The sequence below is a fragment of the Akebia trifoliata genome, unplaced genomic scaffold (assembly GCF_017979445.1).
Source record: "Akebia trifoliata isolate Shusen 1 unplaced genomic scaffold, ASM1797944v1 Contig00244, whole genome shotgun sequence".
NCBI classification, from domain to species: domain Eukaryota; kingdom Viridiplantae; phylum Streptophyta; class Magnoliopsida; order Ranunculales; family Lardizabalaceae; genus Akebia; species Akebia trifoliata.
The window spans coordinates 1-13614 of NW_028236895.1; the positions used below are offsets into that span (position 1 = coordinate 1).

Genomic DNA, 13614 nt, shown 5'->3' on the forward strand with positions numbered 1-13614 from the left:
AACTCTAAAAGGAAATCTAAATTGACTTAAATATTAGGATGCACTACAACAAAAATAGTTACATTTAGTGATAGAATTTTAGCGGCGGCCAAAATAGGCGCCACTATACAACACTTCAATTAGAAATTAAAACCTGTCTGCGCACGAAAACTAATGAAATTTTGCAAAATGCCTCTCTCTCCCTGTGTCATCGAATTTTTTTGAAACTCTTTCTCTCTCAAGTTCGTCTCATCTCCTCTACATCTAGGGTTTCGAAGTTAATGGAGGAAATCTTTCTTTCTAATAGGTATTTCTCTCTCTCTCTCTCTCTCTCTCTCTCTCTGTATCAAGTTCGTTTCATCTCCTCTTCACATTCTTCGAAGTTTTGAGAATCGAAATTACAGATTTCGTAGCTCTTTGAGGTTTGAGAATCCAAATTGCAGAACAAGGTATGATTTTTATAACAATGCATGTTTCCTCTCCTTTTTCTGTAAGTTATCGTGTTATTGTATTGGATTTTGATTATGAGTGGGTTCAACTAATTAATTTAAAGTTCTTTGAATGAAAATTATGCAACTTTTGGGGTTTCTCATGTAATTAGGTGATGTTCTTTGTCTAGAAACTAGTCTGACTCATCATTTTCCTAATAACAAGTCAATCCAAGGCCAAATACTTCAATTATCTTAACTATAACATCGGTTTGGGTGCTGATCGATCCGATTCCAGGTATGAGACCCTTAGAAGTTGGAACCGCAAGTGATCCTCCAAATACTTGATAAGTAGGGTACTGGATAGGAATAAATTTTTTAGTTTTTAGTGATTGTCTTCTTATTGTGAATTACATCCACATTGCCAACCAGTGTAAGATTGATGATTTTAAGTTGAAGTGAAAAAATAAAGAATTCACATAGTGTTACACTTTATATTCTTGAAGAAAGTAAAATCAGATTTCATATTCTTGAAAAAATAGCTTTTTTGCATGCAAAAGTTTAAAAAAATTATGTAATACTGTTAAGTCTTATTTTGCATGTTGAAAATCTTTTTGGCGTAACGTGCCTAAAACTGAATATAAAATCTTGGATAGTCTTTTTCCTAGTAATGAGTAAAAAATTATAGGGTGTTCTAAAATTTAGAAGGCTTGCAAGGAACATTTACAGAGGTGCCAATGAAGATGCTGATTCATTGGGCAAGGGAGGTATATTTAAGCAATTCTTATTAGGTTTGGTTGGGTTAGATGGTTTGGCTGGATAGGCACCACTACCCTTGCTGCCATAACCTTCTGTTTTGTCACTACCACTAATAGCCACCACTTTCTCTATAATCTTCGCTACTGCCCCAAAGTCCTCTTAGTATTCTTTATTATGCTCTACCAGTGCATAATCAATAATATGCTAATGCTGCTATGTTGAAAGTTGAAATGTGATAAAATATTATATTGTGATCTTGTATTGCTGATTACTTTCGTCTCTTTTATCCAATACTTATTGATCAAGTCTAAACTATGTCGTTGAATAACTATATCTATGGAAGCTTTATTCTTTTTTATTTCCTTTTGTCCTTACAAACTAATTTTATCATTTGGTTTTCTTAATTTGTTTCACAGTATGTACTCTGTATGGAGGATTCTATTCTTGGTATTGTGGTAGACTAAGAGGACTTTGGGGATTCTATTCAGTGTTTGGCTCTCTTTAGGGTCTCCAAACGATTCCCTATATATAGACATCGTCTGAATCATTGCCATTCTTTGTCAAGTATAAGTTCCTAAGTCAATGGTAAAAATAGTTTATTAATACAGTTAAGTTACTTCTACATCTTGTTATTGATGTGTCATGGGCTTGCCTTTACGGCTCATGAATTTATATTCCCTAGATATAACGAGATTTTGGACTGTGTGCATGAGTTATGCTCAGCAATTTACACAATGAGTCTGAGAAGTTGGTCATATTCTTGTAATTGGTTAATGAGGTAAAGTCTAGCCTATTTATAGTTTTTTAGGCAAAGTCTAGTCTTACTGTTGTGGGAGTAGCTCTTAAGAGTTTTCCCTCTTTTCTTTAATTTGGTAGGCCTAGTAAGTAGTTTGTGAGTTAGTGGGTTTTTTCAAATTGGTGTCAATGAACACCAACTTTAATACTTATCAATTAAGTTTGTAGATTTTTCTTGCTTTACATTAATTTTGAGTAATTGATGATCAGACATTGTTATTGTTGTCTAAATTTACGTACGCAAGTATACGTATCGAAACAAGTAATAAAGTGATGAGAAAATATCGTTCCACGGAAACTAAATACCAATCTATTGGTAATTACCAATTTATCTCACTCTAATTTTATTCAAATAAAAGTAAATATAGGAATTAAAAATAAATAAGAAAAATAACACAGATAATAAATTTAAAGATTAAATTCAATGAGTGATGAAACCTAGGTTTATAATTTCCCTCAAGCAAACCACTTGATTAAATTTTCCTTCCCCCTATGATAAATTAATCCACTATGATTGTCACCTAAGAGCACTAAATTCTCTACAAGCCTCTGTCGATGGTCATGTAAAAATACAATTCTAAACTAACTCCCTATATGTCTATGAGAATTAAATCAAGAATAATTCATTAAGAATAAACTCTCATAAGGGATGAACATGCAACGTGAGTATATGTCTATCTCAAATTAGCGTATGCTATTCCATCTAAGTCCTGAACACAAAACAACTTTGTCGATATTATTAAGGTTCACCGATTCAATTCAATCAATGACCAGTTAATTAAAGCGCATTAAACATATGATAGAATAAACAATCAAATGTGGAGTCATAAAAGAAAGAAATAAAACTAATCAAATATCATGAATAAGTTCTATTATAATCCTAGAATAGAAATTAGTTCATCAATGAAAATAAAATACAGTCACAAAAGTATTCAACCATTCTTAGAGATTACAAAGATTAAGAGAAGAGATAAAATTCAGGAAAATAAAAATCAAAAGTTGAATCTCCAGCTCTCGTCATCCTTCTCGATCTTGTGCCACCAAGAAAAACCCAGAACTTATATCCCTAGAATAAGGCTTAATTGTTTCTATTATAGGTATGGAGTTATTAGGGTTTAAGAGTCCCAAAATCCGTCTCTAATTCGGCCCCAAAAATTAACGTATAATGCTGGAAACGTAAGCAGGCCATGGCCTCTAAACATGTCATGCCGCGGCTTCTATTTTTATATTGCTATTGTGCAATTCTTGAATTCACGCTGTAACCTCGTTTTCTATCAAGCTACGGCTTAAGACTTTTTAGCTTGTATGCTTAGCTTCCTTCTTCCGAGAGTGAACCAATTTGGAGTCAGAATTTTTCCTAAATGTTGACAAATATCCCAATGTTCCATATTGTTCCTAAACTGCAAAATAAGCATAAAAACCAATAAAAACATATAATTACATAAAAAGTATAAAACAAACTAAACTTAAATAAAAACAACTAAAATACTCTAAAATTAACAAAATATTAGATTTAAAACGGTTAATTCGTAGGTATAAAACCCACTCATCAGTTATAGATACATAAATATGATACTTATTTCCCTCATCTAGCTATATCTGCTAATTTCAAACAATATTACCCATTTCCTTTTGTCTTTAGTCGTTAAACCCTTCCATCTATAAACATTCCTTTGCTCTATACTTATATTTTTTATTCTAACATTGTTTATAGGTTAGATGCCCTGTTAGTATGTCTTGTAAATTCAATAATTTACTTCCTCACATATAGATGTATCATACGCACATGCATCGAGGAAATTAGTTTATGAAGCATTTAAGTTTCAAGTAACTTTTAGGTGGGAAGATTGTTTTTTTTCTAGTATAAGCATTCTGATTTCCTGCAATTTATGTTTCCCTTATTGGTGAATTTTGATTATGTTAGCATGATAACGTACTGTAGTTGTGTACAAGATTGATATGGTAAGTACTTTATATATAAATGGTAGGCAAGTTGATTGATATTGTAATTTTAATTTCCACTGAGTAGTTAGTACTTTCTCATGACTTTAAGCTCGAGTGTACCATATAATAGTTTAAGCTCGAATGAAAAACAAATCATTGAATGGAAAATTTTTTGTCCTTCGAACACAACTTTGAATGTTATGACTTATGTATCTTGTGTCTTACTGGCAGATAGAGTTCTAACTGCAGTTCAAACATTAGCGCAGTGGAGGTTAACCATTGCTGATTCTTGGATTAGCAGAACCCATCGTACTGGTGTACGCATTTATGTTTAACTTTGCTATGGGATCAAAGCTCTTTCTAGTTTGGACTGGATGGTATGCTATTTCCTCTTGTTTCATGGATTCTTGCTACTAAATTGTTTGTTTCTTCTGAATTTTCTATTTCTCCCATAGGCTCTTTGAGCTCTTTCTGAATGAAACTCTGTTTCCCATATGGTGTGGTTCTCCTTAACTGTAATTTTGGTTTTGGCTCTTTACTTGTGTGCCTTTTATTCCGGGCTCTCCAGATCTTAAAGCAGCAAGAGAGGTTGCAAATTATCTTGGTACTCATCACCATGAGTTTTACTTCACAGTTCAGGTAACATCTTATTCTCATGGCCCAAATAGGCAAATTATGGAATCATGTCCTTCATACAATAGGGATGGTGACATCAGTTTTTTATTTGCTATCTCAGGGGGCATAGACGCACTTGAAGAAGTCATTTACCATATTGAGACATATGATGTGACCACTGTTAGAGCTAGTACTCCAATGTTTTTAATCTAGAATGGAAAATGGTAAGCACTTGACTCTTGAAATATTGGCTTTACTTGATCTACCTGGTAGTACTCAGAGGAACCCAAGCTTGTCATTTGATTTGTGTTCAATTTTTTTTCTCTTTTTCTTCTTTCTTGTATGGTTCTCTAGTCAGGTTTGGTTGTTTTGCTTGCAGATGCTCCAATTCTTCAAGTGATGTCCATCACTAACATGGAGATAGCCTTTTGAATTTCAGGTCTGTTGTAGAAAATATTTGCATAATTGTCGAGGCAGGGATTGTAACCACCCATGATTATTGGCATTTAATAAAACAAGTCCATCACCACCATATTAAAAAATTCAAGATGTTAAGGGAATGTAGTCATGCTATTGATATTCACAATTTACTAGATAGACTTACAATAATGAAATACAAAAGATTCAGATAATTACTGACCGTCTTAGATGAGGAATTCAACATGACTTGCATGGATTTGACCCACCCCTTGGACCTACGCACCAAAAATCAGCATATTGGTGATTCTAATCGTTGGCTTTGAGCATGCCATCATGAACTGGAACAACAGGTAAAAATAAACTAGGTTTCAAGCCCCTGATGAAAAATGCTCATAACCATCAGGTAGAATCATAAATCAGGTTCATTTTTGGTGTGTACGTCTGTCTAAATGTCTGCAAAACATTGATGGGAGCAGTGGATTGGTACATCAAAAGGTAGCAATATGGCAAACCCATAATAGACATGTTATTTGTCATTCCTATGGTTGTTTAAATCATACTACTTTCTATCAGCACCTGTAAAGATCTTCACTATTTTAACTATGCTTTGTATTCTATTTTGATTTTCTTCAATATACATGATAAACAATTTCTTTATCTAAACCTTGGTTCCACTAATTGTATGTTCTATATACTTTACTCCTTGTTTGTACTAACATGGACATGAAGGGAAACTGGTTGACAAACTTGGCACAAGTTCTTGGTTAGGACAATCTTTAAGTTAACCTATAAACTACAAAATTTTAGACTTTTAGCGGGGATCAAAAACCGTCACAAATACCAAAAAACCGCCGCTATTATCAATAGTGACGGCCACGTGTAACGCCACTATAGGTGGTGTAGCTCAAAACCATATTGAACCCTATAGTGACGGTCAAAAACCGCCGCTAATTAATTGTATTACAGTCGCTATAGATGTAAATGATACCTATAGTGCCAATCAAAAACCGCCGCTAATTAATTGTATTACCACTGCTGTAGATGTAAATGAGGCACCCCTCTAATAACAATTTTTTTTTTTATATTTTAGTTCTTTTATTTTAAAATTATTTGTAATTAAAAACCTTTTTTTATACAACCTATTAATTAAACACAATTACTTAGTAATCTTTGGATACAATGCACTTATACTCATAGAGAACTAATTAACTTTAGAAATTCTCATAAAATTACAAAGGAGTACATAGTAACTAACTTTTGATACATCTCAAGTCTCAACCAAACAAAACAACCACCTCATTACAACAACTCTATAAAAAAAACAAAAAAAACAAAAAACAAACTCTCCTCTCTGTAGACTCTTAGATAACAACATCAGTTGTAACTTACAACATAAAACCTAGTAAAAACGAAAAAGAAGATGTGAATAAGAACACAAGTTCCTTTATCAGGACCTTCAAATGGTTCCCAGATGACGGGGAAGTGCTAGGAGTTGGACTACCAAAAGCCGTAACATTTTCTTTGGAGCAAACATAATTGCATCAACTTGTAGGAACGATTCTGTATACACCACTACTTGCTAAGAGAAAAATGTCCTTTCGATATCTTCTCCAAATGAGTATACGTAACCCAAAGAAGAGAGAGGACTTCCCAACATTGAATCACATTTGATCGGTGAGTCAACTGCACAATTGAAAGGAATCTTTGTAGAAGTGAAGTTCCCACTGTTTTTTGGACTCTCATCACTTGCCCATAGATCATGAGCATACAAATCTACGTACAAGTACCTAGAAATCCATATATGAACAGGACGATTAATTAATAAGTTGATTCAAGTTTATATATGTTAACCAACCAACTACTCCAAGGGACCGATCTGATAGGTGAGATTTCGAGTGAATTTTTACATAATCTTCTTGTTATCGTCAGCATCCGTATTTGGGAATCTTAGAAAAATATATCCAAATGCAACAAAATATGTATAAAGAAATAGATAATTTTGACAACAAAGAACAAGAATAAACTTACTAAGTAATACTCATTTGGTATGTTATCTATGTCCAACCTCATAATCTTTCCAAGCAAAGATTTCTTGTTTTGGGAAAAATTATAAGGATCACCTTTGCTTCCACCATCATCCATCATAAAATATAAATACCCATCTTCAGGTCCAAAGAGAATATGTCCTGCATGATGACCCGTAAATGGAAGACCCATCGTAAATATCCTTCTCACCTCTGATGTTAGAAAACATATAAAGGAAGGATTAGATTAGAATCTTTCAATGAGAATAGTTGTAGATATTTAATAAAAAATGTACAAATGTGTACCATTAGTGTAAACTCTGCGATAACGTAAAATTTCAATCCAATTAATGGAAGTATTAATTATCAATTCATGTAGAATTCGTAATTAAGAAATCCATAGGCAACTTTATATGTTATGGATTTAAGACTTTCTGCACCATTAGTTCGTATCATAGGGTTTTGTTAAAACATGTGCACACATTAAAGTGCATTAAATACATATTGGGAATTGATTTGCGTACCAAAATTGCTCTCAAATTTTATATTACATAAAGTACCTCCAAATACTTATTCCTAAGGTTTATTTAATACACTTCTACTTGTGTCCATTAACAAAACCCTATATAATATAGTACTAGAGTCAGCACCACATCGTGGTTCTATCCTTAGAAGGAACGACTTGGGGAAAGGGCAACTTGGTAGCCCAAAACGAAGGGTGTCAAAATAAAAACAGCCACAAAATGGGCTTTGTTTGGTGCATTAGTGCCTAAAAGAAGGGTACCAGAGTGAAAAGCTTCCACAAAAATCTGTTGTGGAGCGTGGTGATGCGTTACTACTACAAAGAGAAATGGGCTTAACTTTTCGCACCATTAACACCTAGGTAGTTTTTGTGTATGTATCAAAAGAAAAATAAAAGGGTGAGAGAGTTGCACTCACCATGAATGAGGATGATGAATTTTTTTTTTTAATGTACTAACTTGGTATCTATTGTGGAAAATAAAAATGATAAGAAGAGTGGCTTACATTAACCCATTAGGGTCATCTCCTTTTTCCTTGAACTCAGTGATCAAGTTATTCTGCAAATCAATGACCTGCAACTGTTTGCTATAGTCAATACCAATGTCCAAGGTGCCGTTTAAATCGTTGTGCCTTAAATTCCTGTCATCACATTTTCAAACTATCAACTTCCAAACATTTATCTATATATTATGAGGATACATATAGTTCATTTCAGTAGATTATAAAGATTGCCCATTTACCCTTGCTTGTCAAGAAAAAAACACCATCCAACAATGCAATAGTTTATAGAATGTCAACATGTCATGCCATGTTCTCTAGATTTAATAAAATGTTATAGATATGATGTGGACCATAAAAGATTGAATATGATGGGGCAGTTTAAGAAAATAAAATGGAAAAAGCAAGTAAAACAATTCTATTAATAGATTATCTAACCTGTCTTTGTCTTCGACGCTACAGAATACTAATCGCCCAGGCCATAATGTAGCATGGCAAAAGGAACCCCGCAGCCCGTAGCAAGAAAAGCTGTTCAGTTTCAAAAAGGCAATCATATACTGCAACCATAAAGATATCTAAAACCAGAAACAAATATGTAAAGGACTGTTTCACACGTTCACTTACAGAGAAAAAAGTGGAAGCATCATCATCATCATCATCATCAGCATTGGTAATGCTCAATGCATGCCTCAGTAGCAGAAGTGCCATTAACTGCAATGACACAAAGGCAATAAAGTTAAAACCAATACTACTAGAGCATATAAAAAGAAAAAAAATACTCTTTTTATGATTGTAGGGACTTACGATTAGAGCAGCCGACCGACAAAACGCTGCTCCGCTGGCATTTGTTGCTGCATACTCGTCATATTCAGCCTCCAGAAAATGGCGTTCTGCTGCTGCCATTGCCAAGACCCGCGGATCATTCAAATCCAAAGGAGCTCCAGCGAGCGTCCAACCTCCACTGGTAGGAAAACCCAATAAAGAACCATATTATTATCTTGAAAATATATAATATTATTAAACAAATCCTTGTTTAATAAGATGAACATCCACAACTAAAATTTTCAACATGGATTAAAATCTTGTCTCCAGGCATTGTCTAGGTCAAGGAAAACCGAGACCATCTTGTCTGGTACAATTTCAGACAAATTGAGACATTACAAGATGATTAGAAATTTAGAACCATGATTTCCAACACACAAAGTTTTCAACCTCAAAGAAAAATGAACATCCAATCTTATTTTCAAAATTAGATTGATATAGCCCTTAAAAAGGCATGAAAGCAGGGAGGGCAAGCTTACGGAAAGATCATACTCACCTGATATCAATGGTGGTATCGTCAGAGGGAGGTGGAGGAGGAGGTGCAATATAACCAGGTTGGTAAGGCTGAACATCAGAAGCAGAGAATTGACATTGACAGTCAGTCCAGATAAATTATATTGCAATATAATTAAAATATTACAGGCTACACAGTTTAAACAATTAAACATAACAATTTGCGAGGTCTACAAAAACCATCAATGTAAGATATACTAACTTATTTGATTTGAATAGAAATGATTTTAACAATAATGATAAGTAGGGATGAAAGGCAAAAGATGTTTAAAGTGTTGAAAAATTCCATGGAACTTGGATCATAACATGGGAGGGAAGGATTTTTTCCGACTTTGTATCACATTATTTTGAAAGTTTGACAGTTTCTTTAAACTCCCAATTGTTTGTGGAATAGGACCCGTAAGACCCTTGTTGTAAGATAGATCCCTACATGGAACAATCGCTAATCAGATATGAAACTATTCGGAAAAATTAAAATGGAATTAGTCTTCTATTACAGGGGAAGAAGGTGAACTACAAAGAGAAGACATACAGGACAAGTCGGAATATCTCCGGACAGCTGACCTTTCAGTCCCATAGTCAATAACTGTCTAAGATTAAATTGATTTGGGTCAGAATTTCAAGTATTTGAAATGGAAGATTAAATATAACAAGCACTTACATGTAGATAACACGTGATTCTTTGCAGCAGATTCCCATCCAATCATCAGCACAAGGATCTGAACCCACCCAATTTGGTGGAGTGTTCTCCCATACATCCTTTAAGGAGTTTAGAGCAGCAACCACACAAGGAGAAGCAAAAGAGTGTACACTATAAGCCTAGTCACATAAAACTGAATTGGATCAATCAAAGCCAAGTATGGATCACTGATGAGATCTTAAGATAAATGCCCATGGGATTCTCTTCGGAATCAAGACTCCGAATCAGCAAAATGTCTGGCATAACAATGACATATACTTAATCAAATTGGCAAGTTTTTCTTTGTGTCAAATGTGATCTCAACAGTATACTAAGTATGATCTAATAACACAAAACATACCATATTTGAATTCTCTAATGGATAATTGATAACAAACTAGAGACGACAATGATACTACATACCATCCGACATGTCAGTCACCGCCATTACAGCCGAGAGTTCTGTGAATCTCGAGGACCATCAGTGGTTTAATTAAAACCCCCTAAATGATCCTCTGCTACGCTATCTGACAAAGATCAAACCCTTTTCAATGGGCCCACCCATATTTCCCCCCCAGATTTAGATCATAATCAGACTTGAAAAACAAACTATATATATATATATATATATGGGTCGCGTTATTACGACCCCCTTTGCGACACACCTTTTTGTCTTATATGGGCAAAAATGTTTGGAATGGGCTGATTTTTTGTGAGGATGATCTCTATGGTGAGGGGATCATCCTGGAAAAAAATCAGCCCATTCCAAAACTTCTAGACCGTCCGATTTTTGTTGAAAAATTATAGACCGTCCAATTTTTGTAAATCAATTTTGATGGGGTTAGAAGTTTTGGAATGGGATGATTTTTTGCCAGGATGATCCCCTCACCATAGAGATCATCCTCACAAAAAATCAGCCCATTCCAAACATTTTTGCCCATATAAGACAAAAAGGTGTGTCACAAAGGGGGTCGTAATAACGTGACCCTATATATATATATATATATATATATAGGGGGGCGTTCAATGGCCAACTTTTTGGCAAACTTTTTGGCAAAACATTTTTCAAAACATGAGTTAGAGGTTTTTGAATGGGCTGATTTTTGGTGAGGATGATCTCTACGGTGAGGAGATCATCCTCACCAAAAATCAGCCCATTCCAAAACTTCTAACCCATGTTTACAAGCTGAAAAATCGTGGACCGTCCATTTCTTGTAAACTGTTTTTAATGGGGTTAGAAGTTTTGGAATGGGCTGATTTTTGGTGATGATGATCTCCTCACCGTAGAGATCATCCTCACCAAAAATCAGCCCATTCCAAAACCTCTAACCCATGTTTTGAAAAATGTTTTGCCAAAAAGTTTGCTAAAAAGTTTGCCCTTGAACGCTACCCATATATATATATATATATGGGTCCCTTTCAGCAACAAACATTTTGGCAAAACATTTTGGCAAAACATGGGTTAGAGGTTTTGGAATGGGCTGATTTTTGATGAGCATGATCTCTATGGTGAGGAGATCATCCTCATCAAAAATCAGCCCATTCCAAAACTTCTACCCCATGTTTACAAGTTGGGAAATCGTGGACCGTCCATTTTTTGTAAGCCATTTTTGATGGGTAAGAGGTTTTGGAATGGGCTGATTTTTGGTGATGTGATCTCCTCACCGTAGAGATCATCCTCACCAAAAATCAGCCCATTCCAAAACCTCTAACCCATATTTTGAAAAATGTTTTGCCAAAATGTTTGTCAAAATGTTTGTTGCTGAACATTTCCCTATATATATATATATATATATGGGTCCCGTTCGCCACCCTTAGTTTTACCACACACTTTAACAAATGCGTTTTGTCTTACATGGGTTAGAAGTTTCGGAATGAGCTGATTTTTGGTGAGGATGATCTCTATGGTGAGGAGATCATCCTCACCAAAAATCAGCTCATTCCAAAACTTCTAACCCCATCAAAATTGATTTACAAAAAATGGACGGTCCACGATTTTTCAACGTGTAAACATGGGGCTAAACATTTCGGAATGGGCTGATTTTTGGGGAGGATGATCTTCTAATCATAGAGATCATCCTCACCAAAAATCAACTCATTCCAAAACTTCTAACCCATGTAGGACAAAAAACGTTTGTTAAAGTGTGTGGTAAAAGTTAGGGTGCTGAACATTTCCCTATATATATATATATATATAGAGAGAGAGAGAGAGAGAGAGGTGTAAGGTACCTTGTGAAGGGTCTGTAGTAGGTTGAGCTTGTGATCTCTGAAGAAGGCATAATACAGAACATAACAAGATCGCAAACACATAGTCTCTCGACATGAATCTAATCTCTCTAAATTAAATCAGAAACAAATAGAGATCATAAAACCTCAAACTTGTTCTTGATGGATTATGAGGGTTTTTTGATTCGTTTACAATTATGATTAGGCTCATATAAAATCCAGAGTGTGAGAGAACTTCAAATCTTTAAGTTTAACGTAATCGAACTATACCTGAAGGTGATTGGTGATTCCAAGAGATGATTGAAGCAGAAACCTGTAGTACTAGCACCTGTTGAAGAAGAAAATTTCGATCTTAGGTTTTGTGGAATTGATACCCTAGATCGATTGAATCAACTAGGAAAATAAAATCAACCTTTCTTGGCTGAAATAGGCCCTAGATCCACAACAAACACGCACAAAGTTACCTTGATGTGGTCGATGAGAAACCCTAGTTCTTAGCCAATTGGATTCGTTTTAGAAGAACCAGAATCGATCGATTGATCGAGAGGGGTCAATTTGAGTGAGGGAGTTGTGAGGTTTTGGAGATGGAGGGAGAGGCGAGGTTGAGCTTTCTCGAGTTATGAGGTTCTGGATCGATCGATCGAGAGAGAGAGAGAGACGAACGCGAGTTTTCTCGAGTGGTGAGGTTTTGGATCGATTGAGAGAGACCTCGAGTTGTGAGTTCTGTGGAAATAAAAATGGAAAGAAAGGTTTTGGAATAAAACGTAAGGTTAGGAAATAAACGCGCGAAGGAAAAGGTGACACAAACTCTACAGCATCGCTAAATTACCCAGCGACTCGAAAATATATAGATTGTAGTGTTTATAGTGACGGGAATTTTGGCCGTCATTAAAATATTGTCGCTAAATGCCTATGATTTTGTAGTGCTAAATTAATGGTTTAGAAAAAAAATATTCTAAGTCTGACTCTACTTCAAAATTTTGGAATTTAAGACTATGTTGGTGTGCGGTGTTAAGTATGTCATAAAGGATTGAAATTTTGAGTTAAAAATTTGCCATACAGATTTCTAGAGTAGGCCTTGGCTGTGGGAATCTTTCTGGAATGTATAGATCTTCAAGCTCCTAAGAAGCTGGATGTACATTAGTTAAGGATGCTTTTCATAAAGGAATCATATTCTTTGATACTGCAGATGTCTATGGAGTTGATCATGGCAATGAGGTCATGATCGGAAAGGTACACTTTTCTACTTATAACAACAAGTGTGAGCTGCTATTGGCACCCCAAATTTTATTTAGTACATCCCAATTAAAAATAAAGAAAATAAGTGAATGGTTGAAAATAAGCAAGGTAGTTGTCGAAAGCTTGCCTGCAGAAAATATGTTTGTATGAA

At 34.9% G+C, this 13614-nt stretch overlaps 1 protein-coding gene across 4 annotated transcripts; it reads right to left on the reverse strand.

The window, feature by feature from the left end:
* Nucleotides 1-6383: 6383 nt before the first annotated feature.
* Nucleotides 6384-13016, reverse strand: LOC147381809 (putative leucine-rich repeat receptor-like protein kinase At5g49770). Of its 4 annotated transcripts, XM_086429943.1 has the most exons (8): nucleotides 9852-9992; nucleotides 9303-9370; nucleotides 8789-8945; nucleotides 8609-8695; nucleotides 8423-8512; nucleotides 7991-8125; nucleotides 6969-7177; nucleotides 6384-6727 (listed from the first exon to the last, which is right to left on the reverse strand). In XM_086429943.1, the coding sequence occupies exons 1-5, from the start codon at nucleotides 9894-9896 to the stop codon at nucleotides 8441-8443; spliced, it is 429 nt and encodes a 142-aa protein (XP_086286069.1). In that variant the 5' UTR covers nucleotides 9897-9992; the 3' UTR covers nucleotides 6384-6727; nucleotides 6969-7177; nucleotides 7991-8125; nucleotides 8423-8440. The 4 variants fall into 4 exon arrangements, with proteins under 4 accessions (XP_086286069.1, XP_086286072.1, XP_086286071.1 ...); XM_086429946.1 differs by lacking the exons at nucleotides 6384-6727; nucleotides 6969-7177; nucleotides 7991-8125; nucleotides 8423-8512; nucleotides 8609-8695 and adding exons at nucleotides 12228-12332; nucleotides 12495-12552; nucleotides 12689-13016 and having other exon boundaries at nucleotides 8874-8945; nucleotides 9981-10138; XM_086429945.1 differs by lacking the exons at nucleotides 6384-6727; nucleotides 6969-7177; nucleotides 7991-8125; nucleotides 8423-8512; nucleotides 8609-8695 and adding exons at nucleotides 12228-12332; nucleotides 12495-12552; nucleotides 12637-13016 and having other exon boundaries at nucleotides 8874-8945; nucleotides 9981-10138.
* Nucleotides 13017-13614: the final 598 nt, after the last annotated feature.

What these genes read in the sequence shown, in the direction of transcription:
- LOC147381809 (XM_086429943.1), bottom strand. Translation starts at nt 9,896, where the DNA reads ATGGGACTGAAAGGTCAGCTGTCCGGAGATATTCCGACTTGTCCT. An exon ending in GTCGGTCGGCTGCTCTAATC is followed by an intron (nt 8,696 to 8,788) that starts GTAAGTCCCTAC and finishes GTGTCATTGCAG; the next exon opens with TTAATGGCACTTCTGCTACT. An exon ending in ATGCTTCCACTTTTTTCTCT is followed by an intron (nt 8,513 to 8,608) that starts GTAAGTGAACGT and finishes GAAACTGAACAG; the next exon opens with CTTTTCTTGCTACGGGCTGC.